The following is a 21,480-nucleotide window of genomic DNA, read 5'->3' as shown; positions in this document are numbered from 1 at the left end:
TTAAAAATCTTTCTTTTGGATCTTGAATATACCTTCCTGGGTATGAATAACATTTTCCTGTAATGAAACAGTGTCATCTGCATTGAAAACATATATAGGGATTTGTGCCTCCATGTAAGCATTTATCTTGTGGCAAGTTCAATTTCTTATGAATTAATTCACTTATGTTCACTTTCTTGAATACACCTCCATCTGAAATTCTTGCTTGGCAGCCAATCTCTGCTTACATCAAGTTGTAACAGGTGTCTATGGCAGCAGGTTGCGCTGTGCTAAATGATCCTTTGTAATTATGAAATTCACTCACTTTAGTAACAGAAACTGTAATATTGTAAGATTTCCATCAATTTTTCCCATGGGGAAAGTGACGTAGCTGTGTGAACATACATACCATTTCGCATCAGCTGTTTTCAGTCTCTGTCATCTGAAAGAAAGAAATTTGAATCCAGGTTTTGGAAGGTTCGACAGTGAGAGGAGATGATAAAGAAGAGGAAGTTGCTGGTGCTTCGATACCATCTCCTCCACACTAAAATAATAAAATGCTGGGGTGTGAAGCAAGACAGATGCAGTCTTACTTACCAATAATGAATGAAAGGTTTACGGAAGCAGAAAAATGAGGACACTGATGAATGCAGCCCTACGGCAAGTTTGTGGCATACAAACTCAGGAAACTGCCACCAATACAGAGGGCAGCGACAATATGAAAGATGAATGAGGTCTTACTTCAAGTAGAATTAGACTTGCACAAGAGTATGTAGTCGTCATTCTCTATGTAGATGTGTCAGAGCAACAGGTAGTGATGGTTGCCCTGTCACATTCATAAGCAACATGGATACTGATGGCACTGCCATGGAAATTGTGCTTTCTGCTGTTGTATGTTCAGTTCTTGAATCAAAATGAGTAAAAATTTAATAAACGCATAAGTAATGATGCTTTTATTTAGTTGTCTTTACATAATCCTTCAGGATTTCCGCCACTGAGTAACAAACTTGGAGTACTATTTGAGATACAGTTTCCTTCAAAACATGAAATAAATGTCCAAGATTTTGAATTACCTCTCCTGTTACCAAAAAATGAAGAGTAACACTAAGTCTTCAGTTGGTTGGAATTGCTGTCCTAAGATTTGTGTCTTTTTTTATTAAAAAAAGTGGTACTGTATGTGTTTGTTCTTCGCATTGTGTATGCAGCTTTTTTCCCCCCCATAATATGTACCCTGGAGAGGCAGTGGCAAAGCAGCAACTGAGATGCAACATACCACAGCTCTCCATTTGTTACACTCTCCTAAGCTGACATGAACATAACAATGTACACAGTGAACACAAAGAAATAAATAAAACATTAATTATGCATCCGTACATATATTTTGTGTCCCCAGGGGGCTCGCCACTCTTTGGCAGGCTCTTGCTTGGCTATCACGGGGCCCCAGCCTTTGCAGCCTCTTTTCCCTTCTTCTCCTCTCTTGCGGAACATGTATGGGGTGTTATTGGGAATGTTTGGCATTGTCTGTGAGTGACATAAGCACAGTCTCACCACTGTTTCTTGTTCCCTTTTCCTTTCTCTGTTTCGTTTCTCCTCTCATTCTTCTGCTTCGACATTTGAGTTTCCTCTTTTTCTTCTTCCTCCCTGTGTGCTCCTGAAGGTTGGCCCATGCATCTGATGCGTTAACAGGTGATTGGGTAACACGTCATTCACAGCCCTGGGTCGACAGGTAGTATTCGCGCATACCCCCTGGTACAGGCCAGGGGGAGGGAAGGGTGATTGCCTGAGCTACTACCTTCCCAAATTACTGATCGGTCCCTTTGTCAGTTGTTCAGGATGTGTGACCTGATGTGTGAACAATCACATAAGGCGGGTGCGCTCCCTTGTGAAAGGGACCCCCAGTTGCAAGGAGGGCGCCGACGGAGATGCTGGCAATTGTGGGGGATTTTCTTGCAATGAGCCAGTCGTTTTCCCAATCAGTGTCTACAAAAAGTAAATATAATGAGGCTAATGATTCAAAGATCCTTACCGCTGCCCCACGGTTACTTGTGGTCTGACTAACTGAAGACGGCCAGTCCTTTGCACGATAAATCGATTTATTATTCAGAAAGGTGTTGATGCTGGCCCTGTGAAATCCGGCTCTCATTTATGGAATGGCACTTTGCTTTTGGGGACTACTAATAGTTCTTAAGCAAAATGTGTGCTTGCTGTCTCGCTTCTCCACGGCTATCCTGTTTGTGCCGAGGCTCATAGAACTTTGAATTCTTTCCGTGATGTTATTTACACTAGGCTGCTCGACAGTCTAACCAAGGCCGAAATCCAATCTTACCTCTCTGATCAGGGTGTCACTGCAATCCATCGGGTATGAAAATCCTCCTGAGTGCCAACCCACACACTTTTTCTCAGCTTTGATAGAGTGGTGCTTCTGTCTAAGATCAAAGCAGGCTATGAAGTTATCACAGTCCGACTGTATATTCCGAACCTGATGTGCTGCTACCAGTGTCATTGTTTCAACCACACTAGAACATCTTGTCAACACCCAGCCAGATGTGTAACCTGTGGTAGGGATGCACTTGAGAACAATTGTCTGCGTCCTCCTCCATACTGTATCAGCTGCTAAGGTAGCCATGCTGCCTCCTCTCGGGATTGTCCCACGTATCTTGATCAGTGGGCTGTCCAAGAGGTACGGGTAGAGGAAAAAGTGCCTCACCCAGTTGCTTGCAACATATTGGCTAGTTGCAAACCCTTCGTTCTCCTGTCTGGCACCTATAGTTCTGTTCTTGTTATCCCTCACGCCATGGACGTGGCCACCCAGACATGTGACCCCTCAAATTCAGTTAAAATTGCCCAGTGTCAAGGTAGCATCACCATCCTCCAGTCCAGCTGTGCAACAGGACATCAAACTCTTGCCTCAAGAAGCGAAACCACCAGCTACACAATCGGTAGACTGGAAAGGACAAAGGAGTACTTCCAGAAGACTTCCTATGTCCCACCAGCCAAAGAACACCCGAGTCTTCCTCTGCTAACTGAAAAGGCTCGAGGAAGTCCACTAAAGGCAAAAGGTCTTCTCCTTTGCCAACTTGAAGATCCTCTTTTCGACGGTGTTGCCACATGATACCTTAGCCCAGCTTCCCTCCGTGTCACCAGTGTACACCACCAACCATTTTTCAGCATTGGTACTCCACAGACCGACAACACGCGCAAGCCGATGCTTCCGAGGACCCCATGGAGCAGGATCCTCCTTTGTCTGTGCCCTGTAACAGCGACTGTTCACAGGCTGTCACTCGGCAACCGCCGAGGTGAAACCCTTACATCTCTTCCTCATAATGATTCTCCTCCGATGGAATGTTTGCGGCCTTCAGTCCCATATAGAGGATTTACAGCTGCTTTTAGCATCGTAGTGTCCCCTTGTACTCTGACTTTAGGAAACAAAATTGTGCCCTCTCGACTGCTTTGAGCTTTCACATTTCTTCCCAGTTTGTTTTGACCCTCAGGTCGGCATTCCGTCTCATGGGGGCGTCATGCTGCTCATATGGGATGATGATCGTAGTCAACCCACCTCCATGACTACCCGACTTCAAGCTGTTGCAGTTTGCCTTTTCCTTCCCCACCTGACTTTCCTCTGCACCATTTATGTCCCTCCGTCATTCAATGTCACCATGGCAGTCTTCCTTCACCTTATTTACCCTCTACCTCCCCCATTTTTGCTACTCAGTGACTTTAATGTGCATTGTCCCATTTGGGATTCTCCCAGGACCTGTTAGGGAGGTGCCCTCTTGGCTGATCTTCTTAACCAACTTAACCTCTTCTGCCTTAACACTAGAGCACCCACTTTCCTTTCTGACTCCTTGCAAACCTGTTACCATTTGGACCTATCTTTCTGTGCTGCCCAGCTTGCCCATCGTCTTGAGTGGTCCATTCTTTCTGACACCTACTTGAGCGACCATTTCCCGTGTGCTATCCATTTGCTGACTTCTCCCCCACCTGCGTGCACATTCACATCCAAATGGCAGCTTAATGAGGCTGACTGGTGGCTTTACTCCTCCCTGGCGACCTTCAAAAAACAAGATTTCCCCAGTTGTGATGACCACTTGAAATATCTCACAAACATTATCCTTACTGCTGCAGAATGTTCCATGCCTCACACTTCCTCTTTACCATGTCATGTCCCAGTCCCTTGGTGGACTGAAGCATGCCACAATGCAATTCGCACACGGAGATGTGCTCTTTACGTTTTAACCATCATCCTACGATGTCAAACTGCATTCACTAAAAACAGAGGCCTGCAAAGTGTTGTCGCGTTCTTCGGGATAGCAAAAAATAGCTGGATTTCATTCGCTAATTCTTTTAACAGTTCCACCCCTTCCTCTGTAATGTGGGCCAGCCTCTGATGTCTCTCTGGAACCAAGATCCTTTCCCCAATTTCTGTCCTGATAGTAGCAGACGATGTCATCATGGACGCTATTGCTATCTCCAACACCTTGGGCTGCAATTTGTGAACATTTCGAGCTCTTCCCACTAACACCCTGTTTTTCTTGATTGGAACCGAGTGGAGGAGGCTCAGGCAATAACCTTCTCTTTTCCGAATTGTGAGTGCTACAATGCCGCCTTTATTGTGAGGGAGTGAGACCATACTCTCACTTGATCCCGATCCTTCAGCCAAGGGCCAGACGCCGTCCACATTCAGCTGTTGCAGCACCTTTCTCTTGCGGGCAAACACTTTCTGCATCTGGGCAGAGGGCACATTTCCCAGATGTTGGTGTAAAGCCACCGTCATACCCCTACCTAAGCCCGGTAAGGAAAAAAAACTTCCTTTTAGCTGCCACCCCTTCTCTCTCACCAGCCGCATTTGCAAGGTGATGGAATGTATGATTCATGCCTGGTGAGTATGGTGCCTCGAGTCTCATAATTTACTGATGAATGCACAGTGTGGATTTTGAGTGCGGCATTCTACAGTTGACCATCTCATTACTTTGTCCACCCATGTCATGAATGGTTTTTTGCAATATTCCAGGCTGTGGCCATATTTTTCGATTTGGAGAACGCCTGCAACACCTGCTGGAGAACTGGTACCCCCATACTCTTTACACATGGGGCCTCCATGGCTGCCTGCCCTGTTTCCTTCAGGAATTTTTAAAAGACCATGTTCTGAAGGTGCGTGTGGGTTCTGCATAGTTAGACGCCTTTATCCAGGAAAATAGTGTGCCTTAGGGCTCCGTATTGACCGTTGCCCTCTTTGCTATTGCCATTAATCCTATAATGGCCTTTCCGATGGGCACTTCCGGCTCCCTTTTTGTTGACTATTTTGCCATCTATTGCAATTCTCCATGGACCTGTCTCCCTGAGTGGCTCCTTCAGCGATGTCTTGATCGTCTTCACTCCTGGAGCATTGACAATTGCTTTCACTTTTCCACTGACAAAACCATGTGTATGAATTTGTTGCGACACATTTGCTTTCTCCCACTATCTTTACATCTTGGGCCTGTTACCTGTCCATCCATTGAAACTACAAAATTCCTGGGGCTCATGCCCAATAGGAAACTCCCTTGATCCTCCCATGCGTCTTACCTGGCAGCCTGCTGCATGCGGGTCCTCAGTGTCCTATGTGTCCTCAATGGTACTTCCCAGGGTGCTGATCAAACCACGCTCCTCAGTATGTACCGATCCCTTGTCCATTAGAAACTCAACTATGGGTGCTTTGTTTATGCATCTGCTCATCCATCCCTTTTACACTATCTCAACACTATCCACTATTCACTGATGCCTTTTACACTATCTCAATTGAGAGTCTGTATGCTGAAGCTGCTGAACTACCACTGTCCTACCGCCTGACTTTCTCCTCAGCAGGTATGCATGCCATTTGTCAGCCATGCATGACTACCCATCCTATGCCTCCTTCTTCGATGATTCCTCTGATTGCCAGTAAGGGGCGTGTCCCTCTTCTCTGGTACCTCCTGCAGTCCGCTTTCAGCAGTTGATATGGCAGCTTAACTTTACACTACCTGCAACTTTCCCTGTGGGTGTGAACCCTTCACCACCTTGGCTTCATGAAGCTGCCTAAGGACAGTACTCCAGTTTTGCTCTGTCGTCTGTGGTATCTCAATCTTTGCATGGAACTTTGTGATAGTACCCTTGTATACACTGAATGGCTTTCGGCATGACTGGGGTCGCATGTGCCATCGTCATTGGCACCCATGTCTTTTGATGTCGGCTTCTGCCACACTGTTCACTGTTTACAGCTAAGCTCATTGCCCTGTATCAGGCCATGGTGTATATCCTGTGACACAGACTTTTCAATTGTGTCCTCTGCTCAGACTCACTCAGCACCCTTCAAAGTCTATGTTCGCTGTGCACCGCCAATCCCATAGTGCAGCAGGTTCAGTAAAATTGTCACTTGCTCACTCTTGGTAGAGCCAGTGTGATATTTATGTGGGTTCCTGGTCATGTCACTCTACCAGGAAACAAGGCTGCTACCAAGGCTGCAGTCCTCTTACATCTAGGTCCTATATTTCCTCTGATGATCTCTGTGTCTGTCAGGAGGTGGTGCCCCTTTGGCATGGCTAATGGTCCTCCCTTCACAGGAAGAAGCTCCGGCTTATGAAGCCTCTCCCAGCAGCTTGGATGACCTCCTCTCGGCCCTCCCGCTGGTAGGAGGTCATTTAACTATGCTGCGTATTGGGTACTGCCTTGTTAGACATCGTCATTCGTTAAGTGGTGCTACCCCACCACTTTGTACACATTGCACCCTAATTTTAACTGTATGCCACTTCCTGGTGGAATACCCATTTACATTCCTGCTTGGGTTTGCTGTCTGAGTGTTAGGCTGTTTTAGCAAATGACGCATGGGTTGTTGACCATGTTTTACTTTTTATCCATCAAAGCAATATGATGAAGGCCATTTAATTTTTAGTTTTGGACCTCCCTTTGTGCATGGTGTCTTTTGTAGCACTTTCTCCGTGCACCTTATGTCAATTGGGAGTGATGTATAGTCATTTTAAACTCCCCTCTGTCTTCATGTTCTATTGTTTTACTTGGGTGCATATGACCCCAGTTATTGTTTGCACCCTAAAGCATAACCAAACCAAACCACTATATTTTTGTTTAAGAGGTTGTAAGGGAAGGTCTCATAGATGTAAGAGACATTTAACTTCAGAGGAGAGCAGAATTCTTATCCCATACACAGTGAAATAACAATTGTTATTCTAGCCATAAAAGATGTAGTTTGTATTTTAGCATTTTAGTATTGTACTCACCATCTCCATCAAGAGAGAATGGATTTGTAATTGATTAAAAAAAACATGATTGTGAAACTTTGATTGGTGTAGCAATAATATTGAGAATGTTTTGTTTAAAAATTGTTCTAACTAATGAACACACAAAAGAATAATCCTATTAAATGATGATGATTGTGAAATTTGTTTCCTGATAGCAAAATACTGTAACAAGTGGACACGCATTGCTATGATTCGGACTCGACATGGTCCTCATCGCCTTGTTGCCAGTACACTTCCTATGATGAATGACGTCAGTGGCCACCAAATAACTCTGCACACTCTGTATGTTGGTGCTACTCTGCAACAGTGTTACCGTTTTGTCCGGGTGAGTGTAAACATTTTCTGGAGTAGATTGGATACAGATTAGACTTTAAGAGCAAATGTATTTTTTTGTTAAAATGCTTCTGTGTGCAATTCTGACTTGTTTTGGTAGAATTACTGATATTTACATTAGTGCAAAGTTGATTAAATGGAAAGAAACACATTTTTCACATTGTTTATAAGAAATTGATGGAAATAATTGATGAATATGTTGTATGGGTAGCTGAGGTGGCTAGTAAATGCAAGCAGACATCTACAAAAAGATAACTCATTAATCTGTTTGTTTACACTATGTGCACTTAATAGTTGTTTTATACATAACTTTGAATGCTTTAGGTTCTTCTGTGGTGCTGAATTATACACAGGTGATGATAGTAACATTCACGATTGTAACAAATGGTCTCGAAGTTGACTGGCATGTATAAGTCTTTCAGTATTAATAATACTTAGCAGCATCATGCTACTTCAATACAGCGTTCCTTACTGCAGCGTTTCACACTTAAGTCCATAAGCCTATAGACAAACTTGATGTGGAGGCGAGCTCTGAATTCTGACTGCTTGGAATGATGCGCTGGCCAAACAAAGTGTCAAGCAGCGAGGGCGTGTGTATTTACATCCTCTGGTGGTGTGTACATGCAGTGCCCCTCATTGGAGACAGTGAGTAATGGAAGGATGGCCTCAACTGGTGGCAAGTTGACAAGAGAGTCAAAAGTGCCATCTTTCATGTAACTGTGAGTGGCAGGCTGGTTCAAATGGCTCTGAGCACTATGGGATTTAACTTCTAAGGTCATCAGTCCCCTAGAACTTAGAACTACTTAAACCTAACTAACCTAAGGACATCACACATCCATGCCCGAGGCAGGATTCGAACCTGCGACCGTAGCGGTCGCGCGGCCCCAGACTGTAGCGCCCAGAACTGCTCGGCCACTCTGGCCGGCTGTGGCAGGCTGGGTGGAACCAACAGAGTGCTGTTGATACCTTATTTGTAAAAGGACTTTTTGTTTTATGCTTGCACATTAGTATTGACAATGTTTATGCAGTGCCTTTGTAATATGTTGATTTCTATGCTTACCATAATGGTAAATTTAGTGTTAAATATAAATGACAGCACAAGAATAGGCATCCATCACCATAAAGAGGAAGCATGGAGCAACAGCAATTTCAATAAAAAAAATCATTTAAATGATCTATGAAACATGAAACTAACTAAATATCAAAGAATTGTATATTGTATGATTTACAAAGTTCAATTCATCTTTAAAGAACACAGAAATGGTGCAAGTTCCTCTCCCCTTCCCAACTTTCTCTCACTTTCTCTTTCATTTAAACACACAATGTAAGGAGAATGATGAAGCTGTGTGTGTGAAAGTGTGCGTGGGTGAAAAACCCTGTCACCTTCATTACATCAGCTGAAGAGACTGTATTATAATGAAACATGATCAATCATACTGTGTATAAAACAGATTCATTGTAAAAAGTAGTGTGTTATGTCTAGTGATCAAATACGATTGAAGACTTGTATATTTGGAAGTTACTGAGGACAGTGAAAGTCCACAATATTATCTCTATCATTTGAGTACATGATGCTTGTGATTACAAGGAGTATTATAATGCTGAAAGACTCCATTGCTTGCTGGGGAAAAAAGTGCAACATAGTTTGAAGCACTCAGTTCTAAGGAATATTGTGATCCTAGCAAATGGCTGTGTATTTCTCTTATTAAATAACTGTTGCCATCAGCCTGCTTTGTGGACACTAATTGGATCCAGTGCCTCAAGAAGTTAATACCATGTATCCATATACTTACTGTTAAAATTGGATGAAACCTGTGGCTCATACAATGAAAACACTTTCCTTCAGTTGTTTTACATTGATGTGTACTTGTCACGTCAAGTGGGTCATTTTTTCTAATGAAATTGTGTGAAGCAGGGGTGACAGAGAAGGCACCTGCTGAAATAACTCATATATTCAAGTGTGTTGGCATGTGAGATCAGCACTGACTCATATATGCAAGTGTGTGTGGGGTATGTGAGGACATCAGTAATATACTCTAGTGTCAGTTAGGCATTACAGTTGTACATAGTGATTTGATGCTATCTGGCGTTGTGTCTCTGTTGGCTTGTTTCAATCACCCATTATTATCCACCTTTTTCTGTCCTTTACATTTTTACCAGTGATTCATTTCCACTTTTTGACATCAAACTCAATTGAATATAATTGACAATTCTTGTACATTATGTGTACAAACCTATACCAAGAACACAAGTATACACAAAAAATTATTAAATATGGCTTCTCACTGCTGGCTTGTGCTACATGCTGTGTGGAACTACATGATTCAATGTGAGCATGTGAAACATGATTTATTTGCCTCGGTACACACAATTTCATATAATAAAACATTTTTATAAGAGTAACTCAAAAGCTTTACATTATTTCACACACAATACTGTGATACTGCTACACAGTACTCACTATTAGTTTTTGAGTCTCCAAAAATGGTATACAATTGCCTAAATTTTTTAAAGGTGTGGAGGAAGTTTAAAAGTTTTTTCTGTAGTGAGTGCTGTAATTGCTTTGTTGGAAATGGAAAGTTTTAAGTGTATGTTGTTTTCTAAATAAGAAAATCAATACCTCATAAATGTAAAGGAAGGTGTGTTTCACAATTCATTTCTTCCTGATTATTTTATTTTATTAATTTGCTGTTGTTGAGTGACACTTGTTGATCCTCTGCCTCCAGAAGCAAATGCTAAACTATTCGGTATATTTACAAACGTGTCTATGTGTGTCTTCCAGTTTAAATTGTGGTCAGTACATCTGGTATTTCTGGAGAAGTAAGGAGTGATTCATTGAATCAAATGTTTTTGTCACATCACAGAGTGTGTGACTTTTTAATCCTCATCTTGTATGGTGCATATCTTCCAAGTAAACTCTTTGATTGATATTCCTTTCTGGATGGCAAATGGGCTGTTAAAAATTATTTTATTTATTGTAATATTTTTTGAATTTGTTTCAGTGCAATCTTATTAAACACTTAAGAGAAGTATAGCAGAAGTGAGATAGGGCAGCAATTCTCCATACCTTTTATCGATCCCTTTTTTAATAACAGTTTTAACTCAGTGTGTTTGGAAAACCTCCCTGCCTGTGAACAGTTTGTGTATAATAATTTTCAATGGTTGTGAAATAATCTCATTAACGACCTTGGTTACATTTGTGGGTATATCATTTCTTTCAGGTGAATTTTTGTTTTTCAAAGACAATATTGCATTTTATACATTTGTGCTGTGTGATTTTTCAGATTTTTTAAAAAAGACATATTCTTATTGTCATGTCTGCATCTAATCTTGTTACATTTTAGAACAATTCATTGAAACAATGTAATATATGAACAGGATTAACTATAATATAATTTTCAAATTCTCTTGACTTTTGATTTTGGCTCCTAGTTCTGACTGAACCACAGACCACACTGCTTTTATCTTATTTCTGTGAGGTGGTAGGAGTGCATTAATTGCCACTTTAAGCTGCTAAGACAACTTTCCTGAATACAACTTTGTAGTGTCCAACAAACTTAATGAAATCATGTCTTTGTTAAAAGTTAGCTCACTGTGGAGCTGCCCCTTCCCAACTCATCAGATTTTTATTCTTGATGTGATACTTTGAAAGTTACTGATTGCTTTCCTTTTCAAGTTCTGGGAGCAGAAGATTCAAGAAACAATTTAAGAACTAGTCATAGTTTCTGCTGTTAAGCTGTGGTGATCTGATGGCCTGACTATGATGTTAGTTTGTTATGGGACAAAATCCATAGTACCTTTGCTGAACTTTTATTGAGTGTGCATTTCATAAGACTTCATTTTATATGCTTTCAGAGGCTCAATAAGTAAACCTGATTGATCAGAAATCTTTAGTCTTAGGAGTACTTATTCACAAATCAAACATAGTTTGTTGTACAATAATACACTGGCATGCAAAACTTGAAGATGAAAGTGCCAAATAATATAGTTCAATGAGACTTTGATGATACATAGAAAGAACTGCTACAGTATAGTGTAGAAGATATCTGAAAGAAATATGCAATTAAATTAACAGAGATGAAACTTTTATTCAAAGACAATTATTACACAGAAGTCACTATGATTCATCATGATCCCCTGAGCATTACAAAAGGTCTGTCATGGTTCTTAATAGGATGTGCGACCACCGTGGATGGCAAGATTTTCCCATGCCAGCAACAAAGTTGGTAAGGAGTTCTTGTGACAAGGCATTCCATTCCCCCACCAGCATGGTTGACAACACTGGTTGTTGTTGCTTATGGAAAAAATATTTATTTCTAATCGACTCTTCTACCAGATTCTGTAATTATTTTATTTTTGAGTTAAACTTAATGAAAAAATTTAACTCTAGTTGAGGTGGTCATAAAGTGTGTCCTCCCTTAGCAGTAGATATGAAAGGATATTTTCAGGTTCTGGACCCTACTTACACATTAGTATCTTTTAAAGAGTATGTTTTGAATAAAAGTCAACATCAGTTGGACCAGAATAGCAATGGCGATCCAAGCTCCAAAATCACAATCTGAGATATTCATCCATTTGCAAACCTTCTCATTGTAAAATCTGCGTTACAGCTATCATCTCCAAAAGTGGTGGAAATTTAGACAATTGCGTGCACTGCATTAAAAATATACTAATGTTCAAAAATATTTATGCAGTGTTGCATTGACTATGTCTTTTAGACCATTATCACTTAGTTAGCAAGCTAATATTCTGGGTTGAGCAACAATAAATCACCACTACATTGTGCATATTTTGATGTTGGCAGTGTAGTTACAACAAGCACACGTATAACATAATACATTTTTCAGCAATATTTAGTTAGGTCATACCACAATTCAAACCAGTGTTCTGTTTTGCATATTATGCAACTTTATGTCATGACTGCGCATTTTCTCCAAGAAATTACACCAATAAATCAATTGATGCCATCAATGACTTGATCATATCCAAAAATGAGAATGATAAAAGTGCTTGGCATTTCTGGGTATCAAGTGCAATATAGATTTCAGATCTTCACTCTGTAGGTACTGTTCTAGTAATAAAATATGACCACTGGCCAACCACTGCAGGGACTAATCTGAGTTGTTCATTCAAGGCAGTCCGTAAAACCAACTGCCCTCAGAATTCAAAGTTAAGCCATGTGCACGAATTGACAACATTGTAGGATGTGGAGTTGTCTGTAGGAAGTGTTATCTCCTTCTCGAGCTGTTACAGAGCTGCATGAGCTTGTGGTCTAGTGGTAAATGTTGCAGAATGGAAACATGAAGTAGTAAGTTCGAGTCCACACACTCCGTTATTTTTTTAAAATCTCATTTCGATTGGCCACATGCCTCAAGTACTCTCTGGCCAGGTGGCTGCAGCGCAGTGCTATGAGTGTATTTATCAACTATGAACGTATTTATCAACTGTCATTTTCTTGTCTGAAGTTCTAGTATTTATCTTGCAGTTACATATTAGACTTTGCAGACTTGAAACTTATGATTATTGTGTAAGGTAGTCACAAGTGATGCTGTTCACTTTGGGCTTAATAGAGACATGAAGGCAGCGGTGGCACCTCAAATCTTTTGTTGTGCCACACAAAATAACCCTTTCCAGCACAGTGGTGGGTTCTCAGATTTATTTCTGGAGGAACCTGAGTTGGTACTATAGTACTTACAAAATATTAGATCACTTTATTATAACTTGAAGAAGATGAAATATTAAACTTTGAAGTAATCTGTTGCTAAGCAAGGTTGTTTATATTTGTTTACATCACTTTAATAAAACTCTTGTACTGTTAACTGTAGAGAGATGATGCTGTCATCTTTGGCAATGATTAGAGACTGGACCTTAGTGGCAGTCTGCTCTGACGTAAGCAAACCTTCTCCAGCGATGGCATATGGAAACATGCCAATGCCACGCATTTGTTGTTGTGTCTGGTAGGGACTTTTCTTACCTTGCCTTGGGAACTTGTTCTTTGGTGACACCACACTTTGTATTACATGTTTTTGGACAAAATACATCTGAATAGGATGTTATATTGGTTGGGGAGAGTGTTATATGTAGTAATTATTGTAAGCCATACCAAAAATATCTGCCCAGAACATGTGCAGAAATAGATGCATGTGTGTTAAGAATGTTGTGGTAGTTCTAAAACATAGAATTCATATTAATATCTTTTAGTTTAGTCTCTGACTTCGTAATTTACTTTTTCTCCCCATTGATGTACAAAAATGCTGTCGTGGTTGCGGTGGCTATTCTATCTTCTTGTTGAGTTTGAAGTCAACAAGAAGAATCTGAATGAGAGTATTCCAGTCACATTGTCAAAAGCTTTCTCTAAGTCTACAAATGCTAGAAACGTAGGTTTGCCTTTCCTTAATCTTTCTTCTAAGATAAGTCGTAAGGTCAGTATTGCCTCACATGTTCCTACATTTCTCAGGGATCCAAACTGATCTTCTCCGAGGTCAGCTTCTACCAGTTTTTCCATTCGTCTGTAAATAATTCACGTTAGTATTTTGCAGCTGTGGCTTATTAAACTGATAGCTCAGTAATTTTCACATCTGTCAACACCTGCTTTCTTTAGGATTGGAATTATTATATTCCTCTTCAAGTCTGGGGGTATTTCGCCTGTCTCGTACATCTTGCTCACCAGATGGTAGACTTTTGTCAGGACTGGCTCTCCCAAGGCCGTCGATAGTTCTAATGGAATGTTGTCTACTCCCGGGGCCTTGTTTCGACTCAGGTCTTTCAGTGCTCTGTCAAACTCTTCACGCAGTATCGTATCTCCCAATTCATCTTCATCTACATCCTCTTCCATTTCTATAATATTGTCCTCAAGTACATCGCCCTTGTATAGACCCTCTATATATTCCTTCCACCTTTCTGCTTTCCCCTCTCTGCTTAGAACTGGGTTTCCATTTGAGCTCTTGATATTCATACAAGTGGCTCTCTTTTCTCCAAAGGTCTCTTTAATTTTCCTGTAGGCTGGATCTATCTTACCCCTAGTGAGATAAGCCTCTACATCCTTCCCTTATGCATCCAAATCTTAATAAATTCTTATGCATCCCTCCACCTCTTCTCAACCCATTTTGTACCACCACAAGATATAGTCCATACCTGCCTGAATGAACTTTAAAACAAGCACAACACAGGCAAATACAGCTGGAGCCTTGTCGGAACCTTGGACAGAAATATTAGTCTGCCACATGGGTTCTGGAGGAGGGGATGGGACAAAAAGTGAACTGAACAAATCAATCAACAAAATATACACAAAGGAAATAGCATCTACTTGAAAACACCCTATGCTACTGCATTTAATATTCATACCATGAAACTTTAAGAACACATTGGCTGTTTGGAACATGAATTGCAAAACATCAAATGGGACATACTCAGATTTAGTGAAATGTGGCTGAAATGCGAAGTGACTATTGTCTTCATGTTGGGCACCTTCTGTTTCAGAATAACCCTGATGTAAATTCACATATGGGCAGTTTAGGTCTGGTATTTCCCAATTGGAGGAAACACCTTATCACCACAAATATGTCCATATCAGACAGACTGATCTATGTGATCTCTTGAGTTGTATCTACATACTTACGTGCATTCAACCATATTGAAATAAAACAATTCTCTGAAGACATGACAGTAGCAAAAAATTGAGAAACCACCATATTTTCCATAATGCTTGGCAATTCTAACATCAAAATTGGAGTGAAATCTGCAGAAAACCTTCCCTCATTTGGAATTTGGTACTTTCATTGCAAGACCAGAGAGTACAAATGATGATGAATTTTTTAAGAAACAACATAAAAGTTAAGTGGAATGAAACTGAACAAACTCTTGACAGAAATTATCAGCAGTATTACAACAGCAGTAAATAAAGTCAGTGCACTCCAAAAACAGAAAACTGTGAGATTCAACCTTGAAACAGAACAGCTTATAGATGAAAGACGAAACATTGACAGAGACACGTTCTCAACACAGAGACCTCGACAAGAATGTAAAGGCGGTTATCAGAAGGGATCAGTGGATCCAAAACCCAAGACTGGCTAAGGAGACCATCAAAGCCAAGTGAACATGAGACTTTAATTCCAGCGAGTGAAAGCAAACTTAATATCCACAACATTCAGATAAGTTGTTACTGAAAGAGACAAAATTATAAAAACTGTTGAGAATGTCGTGAAAAGCTCCAAAGTCAATCACTATTAAGCCAGAGTCTTCATAATGAATTGTGTATGTTTATTATGAATGTCAGATCAGAAGAACTGGAACCTATCAATAAAAAGCCAGAGTCTTCATAATGAATTGTGTAGGTTTATTATGAATGTCAGATCGGAAGAATTGGAACCTGTCAATAAAAATCAAAAGGAGCTATCTCTGAAACAACTCAAGAATTGTAAAGTACCAGGAGAAGATCGTATAACATGTGTGATGCTTAAAACTGGGGCAGAGATGAAGCAACATTCCTAATTATATAAAATAAATGTCTTTAGGAAGGGAAGATTCCAGAGTCATGGAAAAATTGGGAAGACATTCTGCTCTCCAGAAAAGGTGACAACATGAACAAAAAAAATTATTGGCCTATTCGTCTTTTATACTCGTATATATTTTATGTTTACTAACCAAAATCATTATGAACTGGCTGAGTAAAATATTTGAGTTTTACAAAATAGTTGAATGGGCAGGATTCAGAAAAGGATCGAGTACTGTTGCCCTTGTTCAAGCAGTATGCACACTGGTAGAGAAATATATGGGATATAAAATGTCCCACATGGTCTTCATAGGCAACCAGAAGGATTCAGCATGGTTGAAATCTGGGCATATTGAGATGATGAAAAGAACCCGCATGTAATGAGTCTATGTTGTGTGGAGGGTGCAGGACTGTTGATGCTGTTCACACAATATCGACTAAAATAAATCTAGGCTATAATAAGCTACCAATGGCACTGTTAAAATAAAGTAGTGGTATTTTGGCATCATGAATCAGCAGTGTGGATAGTCTGCAAATTGGAGAACCATCTGCCTTTCTATGCTGTAGCATTCTTCTCTCTCTCTCTCTCTCTTCTTCATTCACTAAATAAAGATATCCACTCCTGCTCAATGACCTCCTCCACAGATTTCCGTGTCCTTTTTTCTTGTGGTTTGGATCCAGGTTTCTCCTGCATATCGTTGGATGTTGTCTCTCCATCTTGTCAGAGGACGTCTGACACTTCTTCTTCACTCTACCTGTGATACCACTGCATCAGTGTTGGGGTCCATTTGAATTTGTTCTTGGTCCATTTGAATTTGTTCCTGACTGCCTGTCCTGCCCAACACCACTTTAGTCTCAATATCTGCTTGACAATCTCACTGAACCCTGTACTCATCCTTTACTCTTATTTCTTGGTCCTGTCTCTCAGACTCACTCCAAGCATTGCTGTCTCTCTATAACCTTTTGACAGCCACAGATTTGATTTGTACTGCTTGTTGTAAGGATCATAGTTTTGAGTCCTTTGTTGTTACAGGCAGGATGCATTTGTCATAAATGTTCCTTTTAAAATTTGTAGGTGTACTCAGTTTATAGAGCATATAACCAGATATCCCAAATGCCATCCAATTGAGGCCTATTTGCAGGTGAGTAATTTCAATGGAGGTTGTAATACTGAAAGGGCTCATGACTTTGGTCTTTTGAAGATAAATTTTGAGACCTATAACTTAAGAAGCATTTTTGAGTTCTCAGATTACCTTTGACAACTCAATTGTGTCACTGCTAACAAGGATGATAATCTGCAAAGGAAAGGTGGTTGAGACATTTTCCAATCAGTACCTTTATGTCCACAGCACAGACACTTTAACACATCATCCAGAGCGAAGATGAATAACTCAATGGGGAATGTATCTCCTTGTCTATTGCTTCTTCTGACAAGAACCTTTCTAGTGATACAATCATCCTTTATTTCCATATGTCAAGTGGCATTAATTTGGATAAGTTTGGTGTATCCCTAGGAAATATAAACTCTGTTCATTGTCCTCAATACTGCCCAGGTTTTGATCATATCGAACTCCTTGTGGTGGCTACGAAGGTCATGTGACATTGGACATTATATTTATGTACCAGTGTGCGTACTGCTTGAGTGTGTTCAACAGTACTGATCTGTTTCTGAAGCCTATCTGTTCAATTGGCTGGTAAAAATAAAATTTCTCACTCTGGCAGTTTGTAATGTGCAAGTCTCGATGTTCGTGTTGTCGCTTGTTTTGAAGAGAGGATGGTTTCTGCATTTAACTGTGACTCTGGGATGTCCGTTCTTTGAGACATTTATGAGGACATGCTATTAACATTCTACTTCTTTATTCTTCAATTATGCATATTTATTTCTCAATCTAGTCACCCTGGTGATGGATGTATTTGTCCAACAAAAGACCAATTTGTTGTTACTGTACATTGTAGAATGTATGACGTTGTTGATGAAACTACTACCTCACCTTTGCTTGCTTCACCGCTATGAAACTGAAGGCCTTTTAGGTGTTCTGTAAGTTTGCAAACAGATGAAAATTGGATGGGGACAAGTTAGGACTGCATGGAGGATGATGTATGACAGTGAACCCAAGACATCAGACTTGCAAATGTCACAGTGCTCTTGTGTGGTAGGAAGGGGAGAAGCTGTAAAAACAAGGGAGTGGGGAAATGGCACATATATTCACCTGCATCCAGACAGAGATGATGCATGACATCTCAGTAAAGAGACCATTTCATCTACTGAGATAAAAACAAGATTTTTCCAGTGTTTTTTTCTTTCCTAATTTCCCTCATTTCCCTGTTGTTGTTGTTGTGGTCTTCAGTCCTGAGACGGGTTTGATGCAGCTCTCCATGCTACTCTATCCTGTGCAAGCTTCTTCATCTCCCAGTACCTACTGCAACCTACATCCTTCTGAATCTGCTTAGTGTATTCACCTCTTGGTCTCCCTCTACGATTTTTACCCTCCACACTGCCCTCCAATACTAAATTGGTGATCCCTTGATGCCTTAGAACATGTCCTACCAACCTATCCCTTCTTCTGGTCAAGTTGTGCCACAAACTTCTCTTCTCCCCAATCCTATTCAATACTTCCTCATTAGTTATGTGATCTACCCATCTAATCTTCAGCATTCTTCTGTAGCACCACATTTCAAAAGCTTCTATTCTCTTCTTGTCCAAACTATTTATCGTCCATGTTTCACTTCCATACATGGCTACACTCCATACAAATACTTTCAGAAATGACTTCCTGAAACTTAAATCTATACTCGATGTTAACAAATTTCTCTTCTTCAGAAACGCTTTCCTTGCCATTGCCAATCTACATTTTATATCCTCTCTACTTCGACCATCACCAGTTATATTGCTCCTCAAATAGCAAAACTCATTTACTACTTTAAGTGTCTCATTTCTTAATCTAATTCCCTCAGCATCACCCGACTTAATTCGACTACATTCCATTATCCTCGTTTTGCTTTTGTTGATGTTCATCTTATATCCTCCTTTCAAGACACTGTCCATTCCATTAAACTGCTCTTCCAAGTCCTTTGCTGTCTCTGACAGAATTACAATGTCATCGGCGAACCTCAAAGTTTTTATTTCTTCTCCCTGGATTTTAATACCTACTCCGAATTTTTCTTTTGTTTCCTTTACTGCTTGCTCAATATACAGATTGAATAACATCGGGGAGAGGCTACAACCCTGTCTTACTCCCTTCCCAACCACTGCTTCTCTTTCATGTCCCTCGACTCTTATAACTGCCATCTGGTTTCTGTACAAATTGTAAATAGCCTTTTGCTCCCTGTATTTTACCCCTGCCACCTTTAGAATTTGAAAGAGAGTATTCCAGTCAACATTGTCAAAAGCTTTCTCTAAGTCTACAAATGCTAGAAACGTAGGTTTGCCTTTCCTTAATCTTTCTTCTAAGATAAGTCGTAAGGTCAGTATTGCCTCACGTGTTCCAGTATTTCTATGGAATCCAAACTGATCTTCCCCGAGGTCGGCTTCTACTAGTTTTTCCATTCGTCTGTAAAGAATTTGTGTTAGTATTTTGCAGCTGTGACTTATTAAACTGATTGTTCGGTAATTTTCACTTCCCTAACTGTTTCAAATTCCCTGATATTCTTCTGTGTTCCTTGTTGCACATTCTGATGAGAACTGCTTCTCTTTCGTGTTAGCTGTTTTGACTTTTTCACTCGGATTTGAGCCCACTTTTTTAGTCATGGTGGATGGTGTCTGTGGATGGTAAACTTTCTTGATATGGAACTTTGTTATTTCTAGCTTAAAAAGTGTGTCTGTGGATGTTTACATTTTGCAATCAACACTGTGTTTATGTTTTCTCATTTCTGTTCCTATGTTTTGGGAATAGTACCAATGACAGCATTCTTAAGAAAAATATTTTCGGTGTTTATAATTGTCAAAAGACATGTGGCTACTTGGAATGTTTACAGTGTAACCACTGGAACACTCCAAAAATGTGACTCCCATCTCACAAGTTAGCTTTCTAGTTTCCAGTATAATAAAGACAGAAAAACACAAATGATTGTGAAGGTTATTGACTTACATTTATTTTGCAGTCAGAGGCTCTGAGTATTATTAGCAAAAATGCTCTATTTGGTTGGTTGATTTGAGGGAGGGAAACAAATAGTGAGATCATCAGTCTCATTGGATTAGGGAAGTATGAGGAAGGATGTTGGCTGTGTCCTTTCCAGAGTAACCATCCCGGGAAATGTTCTAGCCCTAAATCTAGTTACAGAAATGCAAGTAAGACTCATTGACATTTGCTTAAAGTATTCTGGACCTCAGCAGTTGTGCCTTTGAGATGCTCAAGGATCTCATCGGCTGGTGTTCCTCCTGCTAATATTATAACTGAATCTTGCCAACAATGCAGAATATGTTTGCTAGCACTTTAACTAATCAGTTACTTCCTGGTTAGCACAGAATTGTCCTGATAAAGTCATTTGTTGTTTGTGACATTTTATGATTCAGAGTCCAGGAAAGTCATTGCATGTGGATATTATATTGCAACTAAATTCGTCTTTTACGTCCTGATTTGTCTATCTGAGCCACAACTGGTGCAATAAGGAGGAGACAAATACCAAAGGTCCTTGCTAGCTCTGGGGTAACATTGTTGTCTGTAAAGTGAAGGTTACTTTGGAGTGCAGTTTCAGTCTCTCTGGAGGTTAATTTAGCCTTTCTTCAATAAAATTACAAGCAGCCTGATCAAAAATCAATAAGGAAATTTTAAGAAATTCTCTCTGTCGAAAGTAGTCATGCTTACTTTCAGTATGCCATGGTTTAAGGGCAATAAACTTACGATACTGCACATGATGATGTGTCTTTCCACTTCTACGTACATAAGTTTTGGTAACTGAATGTACCTTCTTTTTATATATAAATTACAACATTTATGTTCTACTTTCATTTGACACAAACATTTTTGTGATAGTTGTTTGATATGGAACAAGAAAGGTAAACATCTGAGGCTATAGTATCAGAATAATAAGTATGTGAGGCATGACATCACAAAAATTCCTGGATATTTATGTTTGTGACAGCAGCAGAGTGTAGTTGCAACAAATGATGCACTTTTGTCAGCCTTTTCTTTTTTCTTTCTTTCTTTCTTTTTTTTTTTTTTTTTACACTGCAGCTAAAAGGTGTATCAGTTGTTGGCAACAAATACCAGCTGTGATGGACAGAACCCTGGGGATATGTTTGTAGAGCACAATACCCTTTCTGAACTACCAGAAGAAAAATGTCATATTGCCACTACCCTTCACTCAAATATATTTTTGTTGTTCAGACTTAGCCATTAATTTCTTACTAAGAAGTTAGCATAAGCACATCATAATTCATCACCAGAACAATATTACATAGGAATG

General features: G+C 40.0%; 1 protein-coding gene across 1 annotated transcript in view; it reads left to right on the top strand.

The window, feature by feature from the left end:
• The window catches only part of LOC126354059 (ribonuclease P/MRP protein subunit POP5), an 80,705-nt gene that overhangs the window by 44,759 nt on the left and 14,466 nt on the right, over positions 1 to 21,480 (top strand). Inside the window, exon 3 of the mRNA XM_050003426.1 lies at positions 7,406 to 7,575. Within this exon, the coding sequence (XP_049859383.1) occupies positions 7,406 to 7,575 (170 nt within the window). The remainder of the gene's footprint in view (positions 1 to 7,405; positions 7,576 to 21,480) is intronic.

The sequence above is a fragment of the Schistocerca gregaria genome, chromosome 1 (assembly GCF_023897955.1).
Source record: "Schistocerca gregaria isolate iqSchGreg1 chromosome 1, iqSchGreg1.2, whole genome shotgun sequence".
NCBI lineage: Eukaryota > Metazoa > Arthropoda > Insecta > Orthoptera > Acrididae > Schistocerca > Schistocerca gregaria.
This window is presented reverse-complemented; position numbering and strand designations above follow the sequence as displayed.